The sequence below is a fragment of the Athene noctua genome, chromosome 1 (genome assembly GCF_965140245.1).
Source record: "Athene noctua chromosome 1, bAthNoc1.hap1.1, whole genome shotgun sequence".
In the NCBI taxonomy this organism is placed as follows: domain Eukaryota; kingdom Metazoa; phylum Chordata; class Aves; order Strigiformes; family Strigidae; genus Athene; species Athene noctua.
In genome coordinates, this window is record NC_134037.1 from 122,453,894 (window position 1) to 122,476,845 (window position 22,952).

The following is a 22,952-nucleotide window of genomic DNA, read 5'->3' on the forward strand; positions in this document are numbered from 1 at the left end:
GTGCCAAGTAGCTTGTTTAGTGGAGGAAACCAGTTCTCAGAAATCTGTCACAGTAAGCTTGACCCCCTCTCTATTGTTCCAAAAAGAAGCTGGCCACAGAACTTCAAAAGAAATGAAAGATGGTAGTTACAGAAACGACAATTAGCATGTTGTGCTTGTGGTACAAAAATTACTACTCTCTCTCCATTCCCAACATGATTAGCCTTAATTCATTTTTTTACTGCTTTTCCTGCAGTAGTCTCTCGAGCTTCCTTTCCAGAATGGGAGGTGTTGCCTCAAAAAGTCTGTTGAGATTGTGCATTCTTCTGTATCTCTCTTAAAACTCACCTTTTCTTGGACATCCACAAAGCACCCAGCAGTAGTCAGGCAGATTGCTGAGTGGTCCCCTTTACAGGCTATGTTGCTAATTAAAAAAACCCCAAACAAACAAACAACTGCAAAACCCAAGTATTCCCTAAGAGGACGCTGTTCCTCCACATTCTTATTTTGTTGCATATCCTGTAAGCATACTATAGTTTTTGGAGGGCAGGCTACCCAAGGCTTGCCGAAGCTGACAGGAAGCTTCTCATCCACTTAAGCAAGCTTCAGAAATGGTCGTTATAATGTCTGACCCTTGCTTGGACCTCCATCCATAAGTGCTGAGACTAGCTAAAAGAGGGTTACAAAGCCTAACCAAAAAAAAAAAATTCAGAACTGCACCAAATGCAAAACTGGTTTTCTGCATGGCACTTTTCTCGGGAAGCACATGTTGCATCACCTGGAGGAACCTTTTTCAGGCCAGTGCCCTGCTGTCTGCATCTTTTTGCCCTCAAGGGTTTTGCTGCAGAGAAATGCAGTTTACTGTTTTACATGCCTAGGCCAGCAGGAAGTTCATGCATCAACTACCAAAAAAAAGAAGGTGCTCATGTACTGATGAGGTGATGCTAGTATCAATTTTATGTTTCAGCAAGTGCAGAGGACACTGTGACTTGTGATTTTTTTTTTCCCCTTTGAAGTACTAAAATGACAGATGACCAGCCTCCCCTTAGGCTTCCAAGTAATTGTAGATTATAACAGTTCCTTGAATGGAAGGCAGTTACCTTGCAGTTTCTTAATTTTCACCTTGAATGAGACTTCTTCGGAACAGTTTGAAGACTAGAAAGAACAATTTTGAAAGGTGCTCCGTGTTTATGGAGTCCCTATATATGCTGTATATACCAAATGAGATAAATTCATTCAAAGCTTAGTGCTCTGTCAAGTTAAAGTGGATATTTTCATGCCTTGAACATAGTTTGATTCCTGTTCTTACTATTATGTAATTATAATCTCATCTCTGAACGTACACGTTTTCTTCTCTCCCCATGCAGAAACTACTTCCTTGAAAGAAACCATTTTTTTTTATGCCAGGATGTTACCGGTAGATAACAGACTTCTAAACTTACAGATCTACAAACTTCTTCAGTGCGTTCACCAGAAAGACAAGAAACAAATAGAAAAGCTGGTCCAGAAAGGATTCCCAAATCTCATTAATTTCACAGAGCCTGTGGAAGGATATAGTGCCCTTCATCTGGCCTGTCTTAAAAATGACACGGACATGTGCAGCTTCTTGCTGGAGCAAGGAGCTCATCCAGATGTCAAGGACAAAATGGGACGCACTCCAGCCATGAAGGCAGCTGAACTAGGCCATGAGTTGGTTCTGGATTTATTAGCAAAAGCTAAAGCCGACATGACTGCTGTGGATAAGGAAGGGAAAAGTAAGTAGAAGGGAACCTTATCAGACCAGAAATACCATAAAATGGCCCCTTACCGTGTTACACACTTGCTACATACGTTGTGTCCAATCTATAGAGAGGAACTGTGTTTGAGGGTAATCCTTACAGCTCAACAGAAGCTACTGGCCGTAAGAGCTTTGAGGAAAATGAAAATAATTCTCCCTGAACAGTCTAGGCCTTTAAATCACAGGTCTCTCCAGTACATAGCTGAAAGATAATTGTCAACTGAGAACCATGTTCCTCCCATGACCTGTCACATGTTAAATGCTAGTGTACTCCCTAAATTCAAAGGCCCTAAACTACAAGTCTTTTTTGCACATATATACCCTAAGAGAAGTGAGTGGGTTTCTACTGAAGGAGTTCATCCTTTCAGCTGTGAAGTTTACAGCCTAAGTCACCTTTCTAATAATTCAGTATTGCACCATAATCCCTGCTGTTTTTCTTTACAGGTGTTTTGTTTTACTGCATTTTACCTACAAGACGGCACTACAACTGTATGCAAATTGCCTTGGATTATGGTGCAGATGTTAACAACTGTACTACTGATGAGAAGCCGGTATTTCTACAAGCCTGTGAGCAAGCTCATGATATTAAAGAAATATGCATGAGTTTCTTGGAAAGAGGCGCAAATCCCAATGCAAGAAACCCAGTATGAATATTTCTGTAACTAAGAACATATATACAGGAGTATAGAATAGTTACCAGATGACTAGAATATATGACCTTAAATCCTGACATTAACATAATAAATCAATGACAAGTGACTCTGTGGCCATGCCTGTTCCCTTCTTCTATACCGCCCTTTTTTTCAGGAGCAGGGATTTAAGTCTTCTGCTTGAACCACATGTCCTGATGTTGATTTTTACAGATTAGAGTACAAACATTTTACAAAACCAAAATGTAACTGGGCCAGCTCTTAGGTGTTGCAGTTCACTGTACTTCAGTGAAGCAATGCTGATTTGTACTTTGCTTGGATGTGCCCTAAGGTTTTCAGGGTTGAAATAATGTACACTAAAACATTAGTCCAGCATAAAAAAATCTGATGGGGAATCAAGGCAGGGATGAAACATAAGAAACTCTTTTCTCTCTTTTGTATGTCTTAGTCATTTATTTGTTTACTTCCTTAATTTAACAAAGACCTGAAGGACTGAAATTCTCAGTTGTTGATCAAGTTGAGGAACTCAAGCTTTAACTTAAAGCTACCCATGGCTCTTTTTTGTTCCTAGTTTTGCAGTATCCTTCCTAGCTTGTAGCTATAGCAGAATTGATGTTTGGACATCCTTATCCTATCCTCTCACGCGCTCAGCGCACCTACAATATGAGAAACCTGCAATTTTTTTGGTAATATGATGGGCACATAATGGGGATGCTTTGCTAGGCCCAGAGAAAGCCAGATGTCAGGGAAGAAAATAAGATTCAGTGGGGCAACATTCACAGCTGTTTCCTTTGCCCCTCTGTAGAGTGGCAAGTCAGACAGTCTAAGTGTTTCTGTGGGGCAATATCTTAATAGCAGGCAATCCCTGATGCAAGATGAGCTCTATTTTGGGAAGGTCACCAGATCTACCAAAGACAGCTGTTATAAATAAGTACTGCTAATCACAAAAATATATTATTAACTAGAAAAAGACACAGCACTAATGTTTGGAATGTGAACTTTTCTTCTCAGACAGAACAGCAGTGAAATTCCCCAGCTATCCCGCCTTCCCGGTAGCACTTCTCCAGCTATAGTTCCTTATGCTCTTTCAATTTTGTAAACGTGCATGAGAGCATGCACACAGAATAAAGAATTCCTTAAATAAGGGATTGATTTTCATGGGGACGATTCAAGGGACTCAAGTTACTAATTCACATGCATCGCTGGGATTTGACTACACATATTTTAGCAGTAATATGACTAGATTCTTGAAGTTTACCTACAAGTATCTTTGAAACTATTAGCCTTATCTCCTTTTTTTGGTAATACCTAAAAGGAGGCCTTCAGCTTGATGCCACCTTGCACCAATCAGATCATATTGTTCCACCATGAATCATCATACGAAACAAATTCTGAATTGTTTTCTTGCTACCTCGCAGGCTACGGGTCGCACAGCCTTAATGGAAGCTGCAAGAGAAGGTGTTCTCGAGCTGGTGCGTTGTCTACTTGAGAGCGGAGTTGATGTAAACCTATTTGACCTTGAAAGACACAGTGCTGCACATTTTGCAGCCAAAGGAGGCTTTTTTGAGGTATTACCATCTGTAGCATTAAAGCGTTGCTGCAAAGCCAAACCTGGGGTGTTTTTTTGGTTGGGTTTTTTTGAGGTTGGGTGTTTTTGTTTGGGGTTTGGAGTTTTGCTGAGTCCAGAATCTCAGCTGATCAAAGCATAACAATCAGCAATCAAAAGCAGCTTCTTTTTAAATATCAAAGGGAGTTCAGCAGTGATGGAATCTCATAATTGCAGAGTTTTTTGCCAAGGTACCTCTGAGTGCATGTGCTAGTGTAGTGTAGCTGTCTGGTGTGAACAGCTCCATTGGAGAGCTTGTTTCTCTCAACATATAGCATGTCACATAGCTCTGTAACGTGGATAAAACATTACCCTTACAAGAAGGGCAGATGCAAACAGCTGCAGGTAGGCACTTTTTTCTTTATCCCCCATATCACTTTCAAAGTATGTTAAATTATGCAGTTTTGATTGTGCATGCAATGTCAGAGTTACTTTAAGGCAGTGGCCTGCAGTAAGCTGGCAGCAGCTAAGACTGTCCTTGATGTCTACAACTGAACAAGGTTTCTATTTCCTCAGTTAAATGAGCACAGTACTATGGAAAACTTGAACGTTACATGCACATTGATCAGCTGGGCGTGGGAGAGGAGTTCATTGTATAAACTGGGAACATATGATAATGCATTTATTTGTAAATCAATCTCACACTTCCCCATCTTAAGAAACAAACATGATTTTTGATGGTGCTGTCTTTGTTTTCCTAGATTCTGAGGATTATTTCAGCTTATAATGGAGACTTGGGCCTGATTGCTATGAACGGTAACACACCACTTCATTACGCTGCAGAGGGAGGATTTGCAAATTGCTGCAAGTTTATAGGACAAAGAGGTACATTAAAAATAAGTTACTTTGCAATTATCATTTATATTCTATTTCTGTGCTAAAGTAAAGGTTTCATTTGGTCATCGATGAAGGATTTGAAAGTAAAGATTTCATTTGGGCATCTATGAAGGATTTGTCTCCCAGGTATCATGTGGCAAATGTAGTTCTCATTAAGAAGTGCCTAACAGGCTTATTTCTACTCTCATAACTGGGAAAAAAACATTTCTCAAAGAAAGCAGCAGAAACATCATCGATTTGTATAACTTAGAATCAGCCTGTATGAAGTGCTTCCAGTTTTAGTTGGTTTTAGATCTATTGCATTGAAACTTCCAATAGAAAAATAATTTTTGGTTTGCTGATCATTTAAAAAAAATATCTCTCTATAGTCATGGGGAAAGCTTCGTGCCCATGGGTATCAAAACATACTCCAAAGCAGCTGTGATCATTTTCTAACTTAATCAGATGATCACAGCACTTGGATCCAAGAGAACCATACAAAATCCTGTATTCTGTTTTTGAGAATCAAACATTTTAGTGATCCATCGCCAAATTGCAACATTAGGGGACAGAACAGTGAGTAATATTTTAATCTTAGTTTGTTTCTTCCTAACTTCACTCACCCATTTAAGCAGAAATGTAACGTTTGCACTGAACATCTGCCTTTCTATACGTATTCACGAATGGACAGATAAATAGAGCATAGGTTGCCCAACGAATCTCCCTTTGGGAAATAAATACAGACATGTGGATAACCTTCCAGTCTGGGATCAATGATGTGGTTCTATCTACTACCACTATTTATAGTTAAGACAGAATAAAATTGTAGATCTGTGGCAATTAGTTGCATGCATATTACAAGTCTCTTATATTATGTAATTAGGAATTCCACTGAATTATCAGTGAAATGATGTCTGTGTTTTCAGGCTGTGATCCTACATGGAGAAACTTGTTAACGAAGACCCCAAGAGCTGTTGCCAAGGAACGTGGTTTTAGAGCAGCTGTAGCAGAGCTGCGTAAAATTGAAAATACCTTTATAAAACAATCCAGGCCTGGGGTGAAGGAGGACAACCCCCGCTGGGCACTGAGGCTGTACGACTGGTCCTTGGAGCACCAGGCTGCCCTCCGCAAGGCGTTTGAGGCTGTTGACCAAGGAGATGGGACGGTAGTTAAAGAAGATTTTGTATCAGTTATTCAGAAGCAGTGTGCCTTTGTGGATGTTGAACAAATACAGACTATTGCTGAAATTCATGAAGGATCTCACACTGGGGGAATCAACATGGAAGAATTTTTTGAAGGCTCTAAATACTTGCAGAAAAGCTGCCTTATAACATCCTTTGGACCCAAAGGGAAGAAGAGGAAGAAAGCGAAAAAACAAAGAGGCAAAAGAGGCATCGCCATCCCAGTGCCGATTTGTATTATTCCGAAGGATGCATGTCCGCGCAGGGAGGACGGCTTCCCTCTCTACATGATTGAGGCTGTTCAGAACATTGCTGGGAGCTGCCATTTTGACCGAGAGCACCCATCTGCCCATCCTGTGCACGACGACCGTGCCTGGTATCTAGATGAGCCAAGGAAAACGTACATGAATATTAACTACCTTGTCAGAGCAGCAGACATTCTGTCTCTACAGAAAGCATTTGAGGAGGGTGTGCCAGTAGACATAAAAGATAAATATTACAAAACACCTTTGATGAGTGCATGTGCGAGTGGGAACATAGATGTTGTGCAGTATCTTCTGGAAAAGGGGTAAGATAATTTCAGAGATTTAATTTTTTTTTTTTTTTAATTGATATTTTGGAAGGGCTTTCAAAAGCATAAATTTCCAGTAAACATTTGGGTGCAACAGACTATGCTTTGGTTTTTATTTACACAATGTTTAGTATTAAAGTTCCATAAGATCCTGAGTTACAGAGGGTTAGTTTATTATTTTTCACATTTTAGTAAGGGAGAAACAGGAACACCCAAGAAGCAAGCTCCTCAGGTCTGAAATTTTTGGTGTCTGGGCTGTTGACAGTGGGGTCAGTTGCAGAGTACCTACAAACCCAATCTGTTGGAACTGCAGTTAGTTCACACCCATGTCTCAAACAGTGCATCTTCAAAATCAATTCTCAAAACCAGATAAATGATTTTGGGGAAATCCGGCTCAAGTGTCTTGCCTGAAATCATCAAGATAATCCTGGACTTCCCTGTTCCACATGCCAAGGCATTTGCATGCAAATGTTTTAAGGGGATAAGCGTTATAATCACTTTCCTCTGCAGCCTCAGCAGGCTGAGGCAGCAGGATTTACACCAGAAGTGCATGCTGCTCTTTACTCTGTTCCTTACTTTAGAAGTGCTTCAGCAATTTTGTACCCTACAGACACACTTGTGAAAAAATCTCAATGACAGTTAAAAAATGAAAGCAATTTAAGAAGGATTCAGTCCTACTTGTGTAACAGCATAATCGCTTCTTTTTTGTTGTCAGACTGCTGTAGTCCTACAGTCATTCACATAAACGCTTAAATGAACATTTTTCAAAGATACACATTAGCTTTGTTCTCTACATATAGTTAGAACTCACTTTAACATTAATTTTTAAGGATAAGTGGCTGTAGTCGTTGCTCCAGTTCCTGCAAAGACTTAACAGCACATGGGTCTTTACACATGCTGGTAATTACACTGACATTCCTGGAGCATATAGAAAATTGTGTAAATGTGTATATTCAGATCTTCCAAAGAAAAGGATGCAAGAGGTAGCAAATTAATCTCCACTGCTTTTGTCAAGCCTCACTGGACAGCACTGGAGTCACATCTCATCATGTTTAACACTTAGGCATAGAAATGGAATAACTTAGTTTACAAAAATAGTACAAATTTTTAAATTTTAAAATTGACAAAAATCAGAAAACTGAGAGGAATGTTATTGGTACAGTGTTTAGCTTTGTATCTTGCAGCAGCATGAACTTTCAGATACTTTCAGTTTGACACAGGAGTTCAAATACTTTTTGCTATATAACCTTTTCAGAACAGTATCACAAATCCATATCAAATAGAAAACAAAACATTTATCCAGAGCTATAGAAAATGCTGAGGTTTAAACATAAATTGGTGGTATCTACTTTCTGTCTTGTTCCAGAAAGACTCCGAAGTAAATTAAATTTGGGCTAAAGGCAAATTCAATTCAGGAGAAAAGGCTGAAGAATTTTTCAGTCAGTGCTGTGTTGTCCCTGTTCCCTTTGACCAGTCTGTTTCTGATAGAATGAAGTTAGCAAAAAGGATTCAGGGGCAGACAGAGTATCAGTACAGGCATGGAGGTTGGGTTGAAAGAAAGTGGAATAACTGCAGATGCTTATTTTAACAAGAAACATAAAGGAAATGAAAACTGCATACAAGTAGACCAAAACACCTAAACAACTGAAAGATAACAAAGGTAAAACTGGTAGGTCGGGGAATTTACTGTCATAAGATCTCACTAAAGGTAGAATCCTGAAAAAGATTAAAAATTTAAACAAGAAAGGAAGAACAGATGGATCTGTTCTTTTGATCTAGAATTAAATATTAATCATCTGACCTGAAGAGCAAAAAGCTATCCCTGGAAGCAGCTTCCTTCGTAATTTTTCTTCGTTCTCCCTCCCTCCATGTCTGCTGGGAAGACATCAGCTCTTTGTCCCTAGAATAAATGGGACAGTAGTTCAGTTCAGGACTTCTAGGCTTTCTTAAATATCATGCAAAGTAATTCACTCTGCTTGAATACTGGGGAATCCCCTCATGAAGTTTTGACCCCTTCTGAACCTGCACGCGGCACACCTGGGAGATGGCAGATCTGGTCATGGACTGCTCTTGCTTCAGAGGTATGAGGGAATCATATTTCTTCCCTTTTAACACAATGAAGTGGTTCTCATGGCTCTTGTTCCCCAAGCCTTGCTTTTGCGTGACCCCAGCCCAAAAGCTCCCAAGGCAGCCATTTGCTAAAGGGCTGATAATGCTTTTCCCCTCAGCTTCATCCGAAGGCAACATATTGCAAATATCTCCCCAAACGAGCCCTCACATCCTCCAGAACATGCCAGTTTTAACCTAGGAGCAGAAACAGATCTAGTCCATCAACAGAGCGGCTGAAAAAGTTTTAAATCCTCAGATTTTCTGAGAGAGACCTTCTCTAATTCATCTGTAAATTGAACAGCATGCAATTTTGCCCCATGTTTTAGAGCACCTGTTCTTGGTCCAGATGTGTTCTTTTTTCAATTGCTTAATCTGCTTTTTGCCATTCTCAGTGTAGCTGGAACACAACTGCTAGCAGCATTTTACAGGACTAAGCTGTTTGAATGCCTCTTTTTCTCTGTACCTGTGAAAGCCTCCACATAGCAGACACTGTGTTGGCTTGGAGGGGAATATAATCACCAGCCAGACACGCTCTTACAATTACTATTCCATGACAAGCAATAGATCAGATACTAAAATGGTTTCAGAGTAGCAGTAGCAATATGAAATTATTTATTTACATTGAATACGCCATGGCAGCGGGCAGTTAACAGTGATTGTACTTGGAGCTGTGGATGTTACTGTCATCTGCTGCAACTTCCCTTATTCTTTCGCAGGGCTGATGTAAACGCAACAGACAATTTCATGTGGACTCCTCTCCATCATGCTTGCTATAATGGACACCTAGACATCGCTGAACTGATAGTGAAGGCTGGAGCAGCTGTGGATGCACCTGCAATAGGCAACTCAACCCCGCTGATGAGAGCCATCGAGATCTGCAGATTGGATATAGTCTATTTTTTAATCAGTGCGGGTGCTGACATCCAAAGGACAAACAGCAATGGTAAATACCATTGTCCCCCCAGAAGGCCTGTTTTTCTTATTTGTATACATATTTTATTGAAAAACCCAAGTTCTTGGAACACTTTGAAAAGTGTTCTGAATTTATGATTGCTGTCAGGATCAGGATGAAGGTAACAGGTTCAATTAGTTTTCTACAGTGTGAAATCAGTATTGCAAGTAGGTAGCTTTCCTGGGTTTTAAGCATCTAGAAAATAAAGTAACATGATTAATTACGTGATTAAGGAGACTGTTGCTCCTCACAAGATATATACAGTTATAAGTTGCTTTAATGGAAAAATTCTATCTAGTTGTTAATAATATTTGACAGAAAATTAGATTTTAGTTGTGGCCAGTGTGTATCCTGCCACCCATTTAAATCACTTATTTTTTTATGCACAGACAGCACTGGTGAAAAAGATCTCTCACTGCTCAACATGTAAATATTACTCAGGAAAAAAAAATAGTGAAAATACTGAAGTGTCACCTCCTCACAGCAGATCCCTCATTCAGTATTATTTCCTCTATTTTTGGAGTAACTTAAACAGTTAACATCACATTTTCAGCCCTTGCTCTCATGTAGGAAGCAACACTGCTACAAAATGAGACTTTCCTTGCCAAAATGCCTAGTAGGTGAAACTGCTTGTAGAAGGGATGTGTATTCTCCCTTTCTGTTACCATGTGAAGTTCCAATTCACACAGCAGTTTAGTCTCACAACTGCTTTACAGCCACAGGGTCTCATCTCATAAGAATCAGGAGAGTTTTTTCTTTATTAAGCACTGAAGGTGTTCAGCCCATTTAAAGCACAGGCCTTTCCCTTCACTCCTTCCAACCACAGAGCAAGTACTGGAAGAGGTAGAGACCTACAATACCTTGGTTCTACATTCCTAACCTTGTCCTGTTCTAGCTATCTCCTAGGGCTAAATGCTCCCAGCTCTCAAAAATCAAAATTACAACCTACAGGACCAGTATATTAAGCTGCAAATGTCAGGACATTAAGAGCAAAGCAATCCCTCCCAAGAAGTCCTGCAATATTTGGTTTCAAGGTCATTTCTGCAAGCAGTGGTGATGACTGCCAGTCCTCACACCAATGTCAGACATGCTGCTGGCACACCAAATGGTTAATAAAAGAGACCTAATTAAGTTCAGTCCACTGTAGTGTCATTATCCTGTTGCAGTAACAAGTGCCAAGGTTCATTTTTAATGGCTTATATAGGTGTTTATTTATTTTAAATACAGGAAAGAATGCTCTTGATATTGCTAAGGTATTTGCAGATTCTAGAATAATTGATCTGCTCCAAAGTAAACTGAAAAATTTGCCAGAAGTACCAGAAAAAAAAGAAGCAAAGAAAGAAAAAGTGGTGAAGCCAAAGTCACCTTCTTCACAGAAGCCTGTTGAGGTACAAGCTGTGAAAAAAGAGGTATGAGAGATGGTAACAGGGTTTTATTTGCTAATAGTTTAGTAGAGTGCTTCTTTCTTACATTTATTTGCAATCCATGTCTCTCTAAAGCTATAAATCAGGCAGTTTTGTGAAAGTTAGTATTTTCAGAAGGCAGTACTAGTACTTACTCATTGATTGAAATTTTGACTTGGTAATTATATGAACTTTGTATCTTCCCCAATCCCACTTAAGAATTATGTCGTAGATCACTGACAGGGCACAGAAAAATATTTCCTCTTCTTCTCCCCCTCCTCCTGAAGTTTATGATCATCCAGCTCTGATGTGGTAAATACTGAACATTAGTAACCATAATTTCTTTTAAGAGAGCACCTGTTTCTTCACAGGAGGAGACCAAGGCCCTTCAGATTAGTAGAAAGGTCTTTTTATTCTGCTAATAGAACTCGTTGAAGCAATACCAGGCTTGCTGACTTCTCATTTCCCAGCTTGTTGCATATCTTCCTTCTTCTACTGTTGACCTGAGTCCTATTTCTCAAATCTCACGCTGAAGTTTGGCTGTTGTACTTCTGAATGCCTTTCCTGCACCCCTGGGAGCCTTGAGTACCTTCGAGCCTTGAGTAGCCTGAGTTCTCAAGCTGACACCAGCCTCCGTGACCACATCACGTTTGTCTCATTGTGGATGAGATCTTCCTGATTTACCAGTGGTACTTGTTGGTCAGACCTGGGATGCTATTTAGAGATAAAATGCATTGCTGGAAATGTCCTTAGGCAGCCCTGCCCTCGATGTTGCAATAAATATGTCCTAGTAGTCAAGTGTTGGTTTCCCCTTTTCAAAAACGTTTTGAATTTGTCAGGGATAGCATAAGACTTTCACAGGCAGGAGGATGACAACCTTAGGTGCTTCTTTATTCATCACCTGACACAGCATGTGATCACCAGTAGTACTAGGTAATTATCTTGGGAGTCTTAAAGACCAGGTAATGTTTTAATGTCTAAGAAGGAGAGTCATCCCCTACCTTTTAAAGGGTTTCCCTCACAATTTTTGGTTATTAAAAAAATACGAGCTTTAAGAAAAACAGATTCTGAAAAGATTAAGAAAAATACACCCACAGTAAATAGACAGCAAAAGAAGTACCAAAAGATGCAGGATGTGTGCCTTGCTTCCAAACATTATGTATTTGTGTAACTGATAACTTCTTCTCTTTCAGCCTTCACAGGTATCTCTGCCAGCTGTAGAAAAATCCATTCTTGAAAACACAACGCATTCCCTTAAGGACAGTGTTACTCATCTGAACTCTTTGATAACCAGCGGTGCTACCAAGGAAGAGGACATCTCATTCAAACCCAGAAAAAAAAGAGTACGTACTGTAGCAAAACATGAGCACGGTTTTACATTAATTTAAAGGTAGACCTTGCTGGGGATCAAAACCCAGAACAAGCTCATGAAATGACTTCAACTAGCTTATAGATGACATGACACAGGATAGAGATATTGCCACAAACCAACAGTAAACTAGAGTTTATATATCACGTGCGTATATGTATTATATACATGTACGTATATTTATATAAAGATATTATCATGGAAATCAAGCTCTTACCAGGTTTTAAAATAGCATTAAAGTGGACCTGCAGTAAAATGTAAATGCAACTACATTCATGGTACAGATTTTTACACTGCTACACTTAAAGGATAGGAGTCCTCGTACATGGGACCAGCACCAACTTCTGACTTGCCTTCTCAATTAGTTATCATGATTCATGATTACTTATGTCAGTGACAGTTACCGAACTAAATAGATCACAGTACACTAAATATTTACTTCCTAGAGTTTGAATACTGGAAATATAATTTTTGTATCAGGGATTTGTTAATACTCATTCGCAAATAACCAAGAAACAGAAAGCAATCACAGAAATATTTTTTTTTTTTTGCCTTAAAATGGAAGAGAATGCCAATGCTGACTGAGAAGTTTTCTTAGAGCTTGTTTACCATTTCCCTAACCCCAATATGTGCTAGTTTCTGCAATAGTCTCAGTGGAACAAGGCTACAGACTAGTGACTCTACAGCTAATTACTATTTTCTGCTCTGAGGATCTTGGGCCTGAGTCAGCCATTCTAAACAATTAGCTTTGGATCTTCTTTCCCATGTTATCCCTGATCTGAGCCCACATCACATTATAGACTGGAAATGACAAGAAGAGAGTGTTCAGCTTATATATACACAAATTGTTGTGGCGTCTTCTACTCAGAGGCTGCGCTATTTTTCTTCTGTGTCTCAGGATGGAAAAGAGTGCTAGAACATGGCTCTGGCTAACAACATCTTCTTAATGCTTCAGTCGCACAAGTCATGTCCAAATTAACTAGAAATTCCTTTATTTTGTAGATTTGGGCCCCTGAAGCTGCAATAGAGAAGCTAGTAAGAAAGCAAGAATTGCTTCGTGAACACTTTGCTCTTGGTGGCCACTCAGAAAGCTTCACAACGCCCTTTAATAGAAAATTTATGGAATAAGCATACCAGCTAGAAGAAGCTACTTCAGCACATGTTTTGAGGGAACAAAGATCTAAAAGGCTGCTTCTCTGTAAGGAAGGCATCATGCAGTGCTCAGTAAATGTATCTCAGTTATGATAAAATAAATGTAGCAAGTTTTTCCTCTGTAGATTATGTTGCTTACACACAATCTTTTGTTAAGGGCTTAGTCCGGAAAAAGGCTTATCCTCATGTGATTCTAAGTCTTGAAGCTGGCTCAGCATGCTTCATGAAATGGCCACTGTTGTGACACACACGCCCTTTTGTCTTTGTAAAGGTATGGCTTTATGAGGCTATTTTTCACCCCAACATAAAACAACTTCCTGGAAGATACGTTACCCTTTATACTAAAAGGGTATTAAATAGAGAGATGTGAAGATAGCATTCAGAAATTATTTAAGACAACAATGTTCTTTGTTATCTGCAGAGGCAACAGAAAGTACAGAATTTACAATCAGGACTACTACTGTCCAGTGCACATCTTTCATGTTCTCCCATATGCTTGCAAGAGTGTGCAAACCTTTCTCCTCACTCACTGACATGTATTCCCCAGCTGCAGTGTTGCAAAGCTGTTATCAAGACCTTTAGATATTTTTGGCAAATTTGAAACACATTCAGAGATTTTGTGAATGCAGGTTCTTGTATTAACAGCTACATCCACAGCTCATCCAAATCGGTGCTTGTCCCCACAACAGTGAAGCCAACAGATACTGCCCCCACCTTTTTAATGAGTTCTTTGGTTGGGAAGGAATTGGTGTCTTAGAAGTGAACTGACCAGGCTGTGCTAATTTCTTATGAAGAATAGGTACTGAAAGTTCACTTTAGGAAGTGTATAATGTCAAGATTCACATGACAGGATCAGGCCAAAATAGCATGGGTTCTGCTGAGGGACTCGGTGCCTCTTGAATTCTGGTCAGTATGTCTACAAAATAGTTGGCAGCACAAAGGCGAGCCCAATTTGGAGCTTCAGAAAGGCAGTAACGTGATAAGTTTTGGGCAAGCAGAGGCTGGAAATACAGGGAATGTTCAGCTGAAAGAGGAAAGAAGTGGGATGGAATGCCATAAAAAGACATCTAACGAAGCAAAAAGTGTGGGGAAGTGAGCTGAAACCTCCTATATATTCTTTCATGAGATACAAGAACATTCAGACTACAAAAAAAAAAAAAAAAAAAAGAGAAAGCTGTACACATATTAAATACTCTACAACATGCAAATAGCCTGTGGAACCCTCTAGCCCAATTATCCTTGGAAACTTAAAAAATAATATTTACATAGATTGTGAGAAGAGTCTAGTTAGCTAATGCATAAGGGATAAAATCCCTTGTGTTTAAGGACCTCATCTAATTACCATTGGCAGATGATAAAGTTTTCTAGCAACGCAGTTCACTCCCTGATTGTCCTGCGTGGTGATGTGTGTGTCCCTTAGGAGAGAAGATGACACTGCCCTAGACAGATGCTGTAAATTAAATCAGCTTCTGGCTTGATAGTAACCCATTCTTTAACCTTTTTTTTTTTTTTTTTGTAATGTATGAGACTTCAAGAGCTGTCTGGCTCAAGAGTACAACTACTTTTGAAAATTTGTTTTCAAACATACACTTCCGGTTTTAACTGCAAATCTTGAACCCTGGAATCTGAGCTTCAAACTGGGTTCTTCTGGTTCATTTCTTGTAATAAGAACCAAGTTTTACCCTTGCTGATGTGTGTGATAGAGCATTTCCATGCCTGGATTTGCCTAGGTATGAAGAGAGCAGAGTGGAAGATTGTTGGGGAGGGCCTATGCAGTCACAATCTCAAAGGCACCACCACCTGCATGATGCTGCAATCCCTTTTGATGTAGATGTGATGATATTTAGTAGATAACCAAGACAAGTGCAAGTAGATCTATCTAGTGACATACTATTTTCAAATACCACCACCAAACGTATTATTTGCATGAATGTGGTTGTGCACGAGTAGTTTATGACAATTTGCTTACATTGAGAAAATATCCTGATATGTTTAGCATTTTAGTGGTTCAGTGTAAAGACTCTACGGACATGTGAGATGCCATTTCAAATATCAGCTGTCTTGGAATTCTTAATATCAGCATTATCACCTTTGCCTGTCAACTTAGAACTTGTGCTGGCTGCAGATGTTCGCAAGTAACAAAAATAATAGTGTTAAAGTTAGTCATAGAAAGCAGTGCAGGCAAGGAGTAGGATGCCCATGATCAGTTGTAAGTGAAACTGCATCTCTAGAAGGGGAGGCATGGGGTCAATTTGCTAAAGAGTAGCCATCAAAATAAAAATCCAAACAGTAGTCAGAAACTCCCAGCTCATCCTGTAAGGTAAAACTGTGTCTCTGGCAGAGTTACATCTCTGCCACGTTAAGGTATGGACTGTTTTCGCCTGGCTGTGTTCATTAGGGTAACTGTAAGCAAATTGACAGCAACTTGAACTCAAAGGGAAGGAGCTCACCTGGCCAGCAGAAGGGGCTGTCTCCTACATTAGTTGGGAGCACATTGTAGAATTCAGCTTGTTGGTGAGTAACCTCGGATAAGGTTTTTCAGAAAACAGGGCGCTGAGAGGGAAACCTCATCACCCTCTACAACTCCCTGAAAGGAGGGTGCAGAGAGCTGGGGATGAGTCTCTTGAACCAAGGAACAAGCGACAGGACAAGGGGGAATGGCCTCAAACTGCACCAGGGCAGGGTTAGACTGGCTCTTAGAGAGCATTTATTTGCAGAAGAGGTTGTTGGTCGTTGGAATGGGCTGCCCAGGGAAGGGGTGGAGTCCCCATCCCTGGAGCGGTTTAAGAGTTGGGTTGACCCAGCGCTGAGGGATCTGGTGGAGCTGAGAATGGTAAATGTGAGGTTAATGGTTGGACTGGATGATCTTCAAGGTCTTTTCCAACCTGGATGAATCTGTGATTCTGAGGGGGCCATTTTCTGTTTGCATAGAAAATTCATGTGAGCATCATCCATATGCTTTTTCATCCCAGCCAGAACGGGCTGCAGACTCTCAGAGTCTTCATGTGTTGCCCCACAAAAAGCGATGGGCAAGAGTTGTGCCTCAGCTGTACACAACACGATGGCTGACTAAAAAGAACTAGAGAACCGAGTATAAGAAGCACCTAACACTGACTTTAACAGTGTTTTGATAGCTAACAACCAGTCAAAAAATTCCAATGCTCAGAAAACATTTTTGCATTAATTGTCAACTCCTCCAGGTCCCTGTAGCACAGAGGCAGGCATCAGAGCAAACTGAGGGGCTTGGCTGGAGGCAAGAAGCACCTTTCAGAACTGTCCTCCTCAAGTGTGGTGATAAATGTGTTTAGAGACCCCCTCCTTGTACACCAGAAGTGGAACAGGAGTGTGTTGCGTGAAGCAGCAACAGCAATGCAGGAAGCTCCCAGGGATGTGAAAGCAGATGTCCCAAGGAGAGGCAAGGGATAAAGCTCCAGAGTTTAAAATTGACAGCAGAAGGAAGAGCATTGAGTGAAGAGCTGGTAGCAAGCTGTGAGGGAGGGAAGAAGACTGTGCTAATGGACTGGTCATGGAAAAGCTGAGTGACGATTTGGTGGATGGCATTAGTCAGAGAGAAGGACCTCGGTAATAGAGAGCAAAGCACCACTCTCCCAAGCAAGAGAGCTTTCTGGAAAACTGAATCAGTTGTGTGTCAGAAAATGTACTGAGAACAAGGAAATTTGCAGGTGGGAGTCCAAATAGATGATGACTGTGACTCAAACTCAAGACAGGTAGCACAAGTGAAAAATAAATTAAAGGGAGAAACAAATGCAGAAAAATTAAGCAGACAAAAGGCAGCAACACTGAAAAGATGAACTCTTCACACAACCTACGACTAGATGAGCTGTATACTAGCTGTGGTTCACAATCGGGCTGTAATCTAACCTCAATCACCCTTTGTGCCTTTAAAGTTCAAGACGCTTGTGAAGTCTTCGAGTATTGTTTCAAACTAACGTGAGTACGTCAGGCGAGTTGCTGTTGACACCCAGAAGTGCCTCAGGTACCACTCCACTGCAGAATGCAGGCGATGATAATTCTCATCCCCTGATGGCCAGCACATGCTATTTTATGTTCACTGGAAAACCACATTTAAATTAGTTAAGGCTGGGTATTCCTGTTGTAGATACCATTGAGGTACGTTTATGTGCTCAAAACTCAGTTTTTAACTCCAGAGTGTTTTTCAAAGGCTCCTCATTATGTAGGAAGCCCCAGTGCTGAATAACAACAGACTCTGAATTAATCAGATACTCCAGGACGTAATAGTAACTGTGCACCAAGAGAAAGCTGATGGACAAGACCTCAACAAATAATCAACTGATTCAGGCTTATCTTGAAGGGATTCTTATTTTCTTTTTTTAAAAACCCAAAAACCCCAAACAAAAACACCACCTCACCACTGACCCCCTTTCTTTCCTCATATGGGGACAGCTGGATTTACACACACCTAATTCCCCATTTCATCGATGTCCCCCACCCCAGCAACCCACATATTTCTACCCAAAATGCAAACATGCACGATGTGTCCCTCTGTGCAGTTCCCCCGAGACTTCTTTAAGCCACTATGTAGTTTCACCAGTTTGCCACTGTCAATATAAGAGCAAGACATGACCAGAGTTACCTTATGCTAAGCAAAGAGTAAAACAAATCATCACTTTGATATGATGACAGCTTCAGTAAATGCCACAAAATAAGATAAATTTGACAAGAAGTCCTCTCACCTCTGTCCTCAGATTATCTTACAGGCTTCCTACATCCAGTACATGTATTTTTTCCCAATTTACCATGCTTCATGAAATACATATTTATGACTGAAATACAAGAACATGCTTTTTCTCCCCATTTTTAATGCATTTACCATTCACAATTGTTTCTTTTGGAAGGCAAATTGCAATGCAAATATTGTTCTGGTCACATCAATCTGTGCTCTTGTGCTGATGCAAAACAGATGCGACAAAATGGAATTCTTGAGCTGCAGTGGAGGTAATAAATACGGTTACAGCTTAGGACCTTTAGATGGCTTTTGAATAGCCCAGCTTATCAATTGTTTAAGATTGAACCCCAGGAAATTGTGTTTAGCCTGTGAAAAATCCCTTGCCATAGCTCCAAGGAACACCTCATGTGTAATAACAAATCAGGGAAGAGTTCCAGAAAGAGGAATTGAATTGGCTTTAAATAGCTAGAGGCAGGAGGATTTCCTCATCCCCAGGTAAGGGCTCCACTTCCTTCCCTCCCAAATGAACTTGACTGGGACAAGGCTCAGTCACAGCTCATTACAAGCCTTGGAGACCTTCTGGAAGGAAAAGAAAAAAAGAAATAGTAAAATAAACCAACAGAGTATTGCTGAGTGTGATCTTACAGAAAGGGTGGGGTGAGTAAACGCTCCCCTACCATCAGCAGTTGTTGCACAACCCAACAACTCCTGCAGCGGTTTGCAGGGAAATCAAACACTATGGATCTGCCACATCTAAACAATTACTACAGCCTTAGACATGCTGCTTACAGGAGAAACAGAGTCCAGGCACCCCAAAAAGAAAAGATGGGAAAATTGTAAAAAGACAAAGAGCGGGCTATGAAATGAGAACCTGCTAACTTTGTGCAATCCGACTCCTACATGGTGGCTAAAGAAGACAAAAGAAGTCTACCCACCTCACCACAGGGAACTGCTGTCAAGCTGTACCACTGCTACAGAGGGACAACCAGAAAAACTCACATGAGCCAAAAGTAGCCTTAAATTGCCTATTAATTCTGAATGCCTGTCAACAGTTACTATCTGATGGGCCAGAGTGACCCAGCACCTACTAAAGAGAAAAATGAAGTATAACTATTACTTTAAAGAAAATAGCTTTAAAAAATCATTTAATCTTGACTTTCATCCTCTTGTGCTTTCTAGTTCCCCTTCTACAATACCTTATTCCTCCTGGTAACACTCCCCTCTCCACTTACTAAAGCTGCTTGCACCTTCAATTCCCTCCTATCCCAGCTGAAGGGATGCATTTATAAAGGTCCAGGGCCCTCCCTCTCCCACCTGACTCAAATTGGCTGCTAATTGCCAATAGCTGGGGTTTCCCCTTACCAGCCTGATAGTTCAATGGTTTCTTGTAGTCACTGTGTGACTCTTAAAGCCCACGTGAGTGACCAGATTTTAATTTCTCAGAAATCAAGGAATATCCACCTTCTGACAGCGAACCTCTTCCTGTGTCCTGAAAGGCACCAACCGCATTTGAAACACTGATTTGCATCTTTTTACAAATGAATTTGCTGAGGCCGGGCTCCTAACCTTGTGCAGTGTGCTTTCGGTGATCAACTGTGGGAGGGAACTTTTCCAGAATATAAAAAATATTCAGCGAAAATGAATTTCAGAGATGCATGTTGCTTTGCTTTACAGAAGCCAATTTTAAAATGAGCCTTGAGCATTCACAGCAAGATCTGCTGGAGGAACATTGAAAAATGCTGAAATATTTTCCTCTATAAATAAAATTTTGATGAAGCCTGTAAGCAAAACTTCAAACTGACCATTTTCCTTCAGGCTCCAGATAGGGTTGTAAATAAAAAAAAAAAAAAAGGAAACTCCATCGTTAATGTCTCTGTTCTAACAGACTTTTCAGAATTGCCATTAATAGTTTTCACTAAAATAAATAACAAAAAGTCTGCGGGCTTTGGACAGTTCTCTTTATTTGACTCTATTTGCATGCTTATCCTGTCAGGGAAGATAAACAATTGTTTATGACATGTCTGACCCATCACCATCAAACGCCTCAGTTGCAAAGCTGAATGTTAACTACTGACTGTTTACAGGGAATGTTTGCAGCAGTCCTGGGCGCTTTGGAGAGGTCAGATCACTCCAAGTGATGACTGAGCCCTCGGCAGAAGAGTGGGTTTGTGTGTAAAGCCACGCTGATGAGTTCTGTTGGGTTTGGTCCTGATGCTAGCAGGGCAGCCTTGGTGTACAATTACAGCACTCACGTGTGCTAGAAGAGGTGTAAAGCAAGGTCCTTGCTAGACTCCTAGATTTAAAAACCTGCCCCAAATCTTCAAAAATTTTTCTAAGATGTCAGTAAGCACCATTCAACCCCACGTGCTCCCTGAATCGCAGAATGGGTCACATCTCACACTCTGCCCAGCTTGTCACCAAGTACAGAACATGACTAGAAACTCCCACAGAATCATCTCAGTTGGAAAAGACCTTGAAGATCATCCAGTCCAACCGTTAACCTTACACTGACCATTCTCAGCTCCACCAGATCCCTCAGCGCTGGGTCAACCCTACTCTTAAAACCCTCCAGGGATGGGGACTCCCCCCTGCCCTGGGCAGCCCATTCCAAAGCCCAACAACCCCTTCTGGAAAGAAATTATTCCTAATAGCCAGTCTAACGCTGCCCTGGTGCAGGGTTTGATTGAGGCCATTCCCTCTTGTCCCATCTCTTGTCCTTGGTTCAAGAGACTCACTCCCAGCACCCCTGTCTTCAGTATATCTCCAGCTGCTGACATTTGCAGTCTAAAACTCAGCTGCAGCAAGAAAGCGTGGTAAAGATGGTACTGAGCCCATTTCTCATTTAGAAGTCCACATCCAGGGACTGCTGGTGAATCTTGCATTAAAGAGGTACTAAGGCAAAAAAAAAAAAAAAAAAAATCATGCAGGTAAGGATTTAGACTTTGCCAGCATACATTAGTGCCACATCTAATCACTCAACTTCCCTTTGATGGGCTGCCCGTTCCCTCCCCACATAAACTATATTCTTGTCTAGTCAGGACCAATGCAAAGGCCTCCTGGTGAGTGTGGGAGGTGGAGGAGGAAGGGTGCCACCCTCCTATACACCATCACAGCACAGGGAGTCAAGAAACAGCCTGCTCCTTCCTTTTGTGGTAAAAAACGCCTTATAATTTTAAAAGGCTGATACTACAGCAGCTGAGACATCAGTACTTTTTCACTGTATTTTCTGCCTGGGGTACTGACAACAGTCAGAAATTTTCCTGGAAGCAATAAACTAAGCAAAAATAATAAAGCAGAAGTGAGAGGCACAATTGAAAGTCACATTTGAACAGTCAAGACACCGTGCCAAAGCAGTCAACAGCCTGGTGGATATTTTAGACTGTTTAATCCTTCAAATATATGCCAAATATATACCTGCAAGTCCTCTGCAGACAGCTTTGCTTCAGTGAGAGGTTCACTCCAAAGAAAAGCAAATGTTGCTGCCTTCCTTCCACTGGAGCTTCTAATCATAAGAAGTTATAATTATTGAAGTTAATAGAAATAATTGAAATACAACACAAATAATTGGCTCCCTAATATTCCTGTTTTGGGGAACCAGAGTCCATAGTTTCTGGTAAAATCAGGCTGTTTTGCTGGGTGATGCCCCTGAAAAGCACCGCACAGTGTCCACCTCTCCACAGCAGCCTGAGAAATGAGATGACGGTGATGTGCTTTGGCACTCAGCGTTGCTACGTGCTTAACCCTGCTGTGAAAATTTGGCCCTCGATTGCAAATTTGCCCAAGATCAATCTAAGGAGGCAATGTAAAGCTTCCTGGCACCATCTCGCTGCTGATGTTGATCCCTGGGTGAGCAGGAGAGCACAGGGCCAAGGTCTGGCAGGAACCTGGCGCACGAGCAGGCTCACACTGTCCCTTTGTTGGTTTTATAACCTGCAGGCTTTAATCGTGGAGGGGAAGGCATGAAGAGAGGGAGGGGTGCAGAGAGAAAGCCGCTGGTAATGTCAGAGGCAGAAAGACAAGCCTGCTGGCATAAGGGAAGCAAAGGTCTGCTCCTGGGAGCTGGGGGCACGGCTGCAGCAGGAGGGGACGGGTCAGCCTGCTGACATGCCGTGAATAAAAGTTGCTGTCAGGGGAAAGGTCCCTCCACGAGCTTTTTTTGCCTCGCCTGGGTGAGAGGGACTGAGCATTTTGCATGCTCTATTTTCTTTGCAGCCCAGAGCAAGACCCAGGGCTCAGACGTTATTCTGAACAGCTTCTCGCCTTCCTTAACAAATATTTAACCACTGTATTTTCCTTCTGCCAGCCAGCTGACAGGAGCGAGGTGCTAGTGCAACGCATAGGCCAGAAGGACAGAAATATGTTTGCATTCCTTCAAAGTGCATCAGTGGCACAGGGGTGAGCCCTCGTCCGTGCTTCTCGGCTGGTGAGGGACTGGGGGGACACGCACTCACCTCTGCCCCCACCTCGCACACTCAGGTTGCTCACGCGAATAGGAAGAATATTTTTCTCTCCCTTTCTGGCCACTACCGCAGGATTTTCACAGCAATGCTTTCTTCCAATCTCTGCTGCCCTCTGCTGATACAAAGCCAAGCCACTTAGAAAAGCCCTTAACGATGAGCCGAAGCCCCATTTTTTTTGCTGCAAAAGCTCACCCTCATCCTCATTAAAACACCAGTATA

The 22,952-nt window shown here is 41.2% G+C and overlaps 1 protein-coding gene across 1 annotated transcript; it reads left to right on the top strand.

The window, feature by feature from the left end:
* Positions 1 to 1,387: 1,387 nt before the first annotated feature.
* ANKEF1 (ankyrin repeat and EF-hand domain containing 1) lies at positions 1,388 to 13,597 on the top strand. Its single transcript, XM_074927055.1, has 9 exons — positions 1,388 to 1,733; positions 2,201 to 2,400; positions 3,825 to 3,974; positions 4,714 to 4,837; positions 5,755 to 6,577; positions 9,406 to 9,632; positions 10,869 to 11,050; positions 12,238 to 12,387; positions 13,416 to 13,597. Exons 1-9 carry the CDS (start codon positions 1,388 to 1,390, stop codon positions 13,539 to 13,541), a joined length of 2,328 nt encoding a protein of 775 aa, XP_074783156.1. The 3' UTR covers positions 13,542 to 13,597.
* The last annotated feature ends 9,355 nt before the right edge of the window (positions 13,598 to 22,952 follow it).

What these genes read in the sequence shown, in the direction of transcription:
- ANKEF1 (XM_074927055.1), top strand. Translation starts at nt 1,388, where the DNA reads ATGTTACCGGTAGATAACAGACTTCTAAACTTACAGATCTACAAACTT. An exon ending in CAAGTTTATAGGACAAAGAG is followed by an intron (nt 4,838 to 5,754) that starts GTACATTAAAAA and finishes CTGTGTTTTCAG; the next exon opens with GCTGTGATCCTACATGGAGA. An exon ending in TACAAGCTGTGAAAAAAGAG is followed by an intron (nt 11,051 to 12,237) that starts GTATGAGAGATG and finishes CTTCTCTTTCAG; the next exon opens with CCTTCACAGGTATCTCTGCC.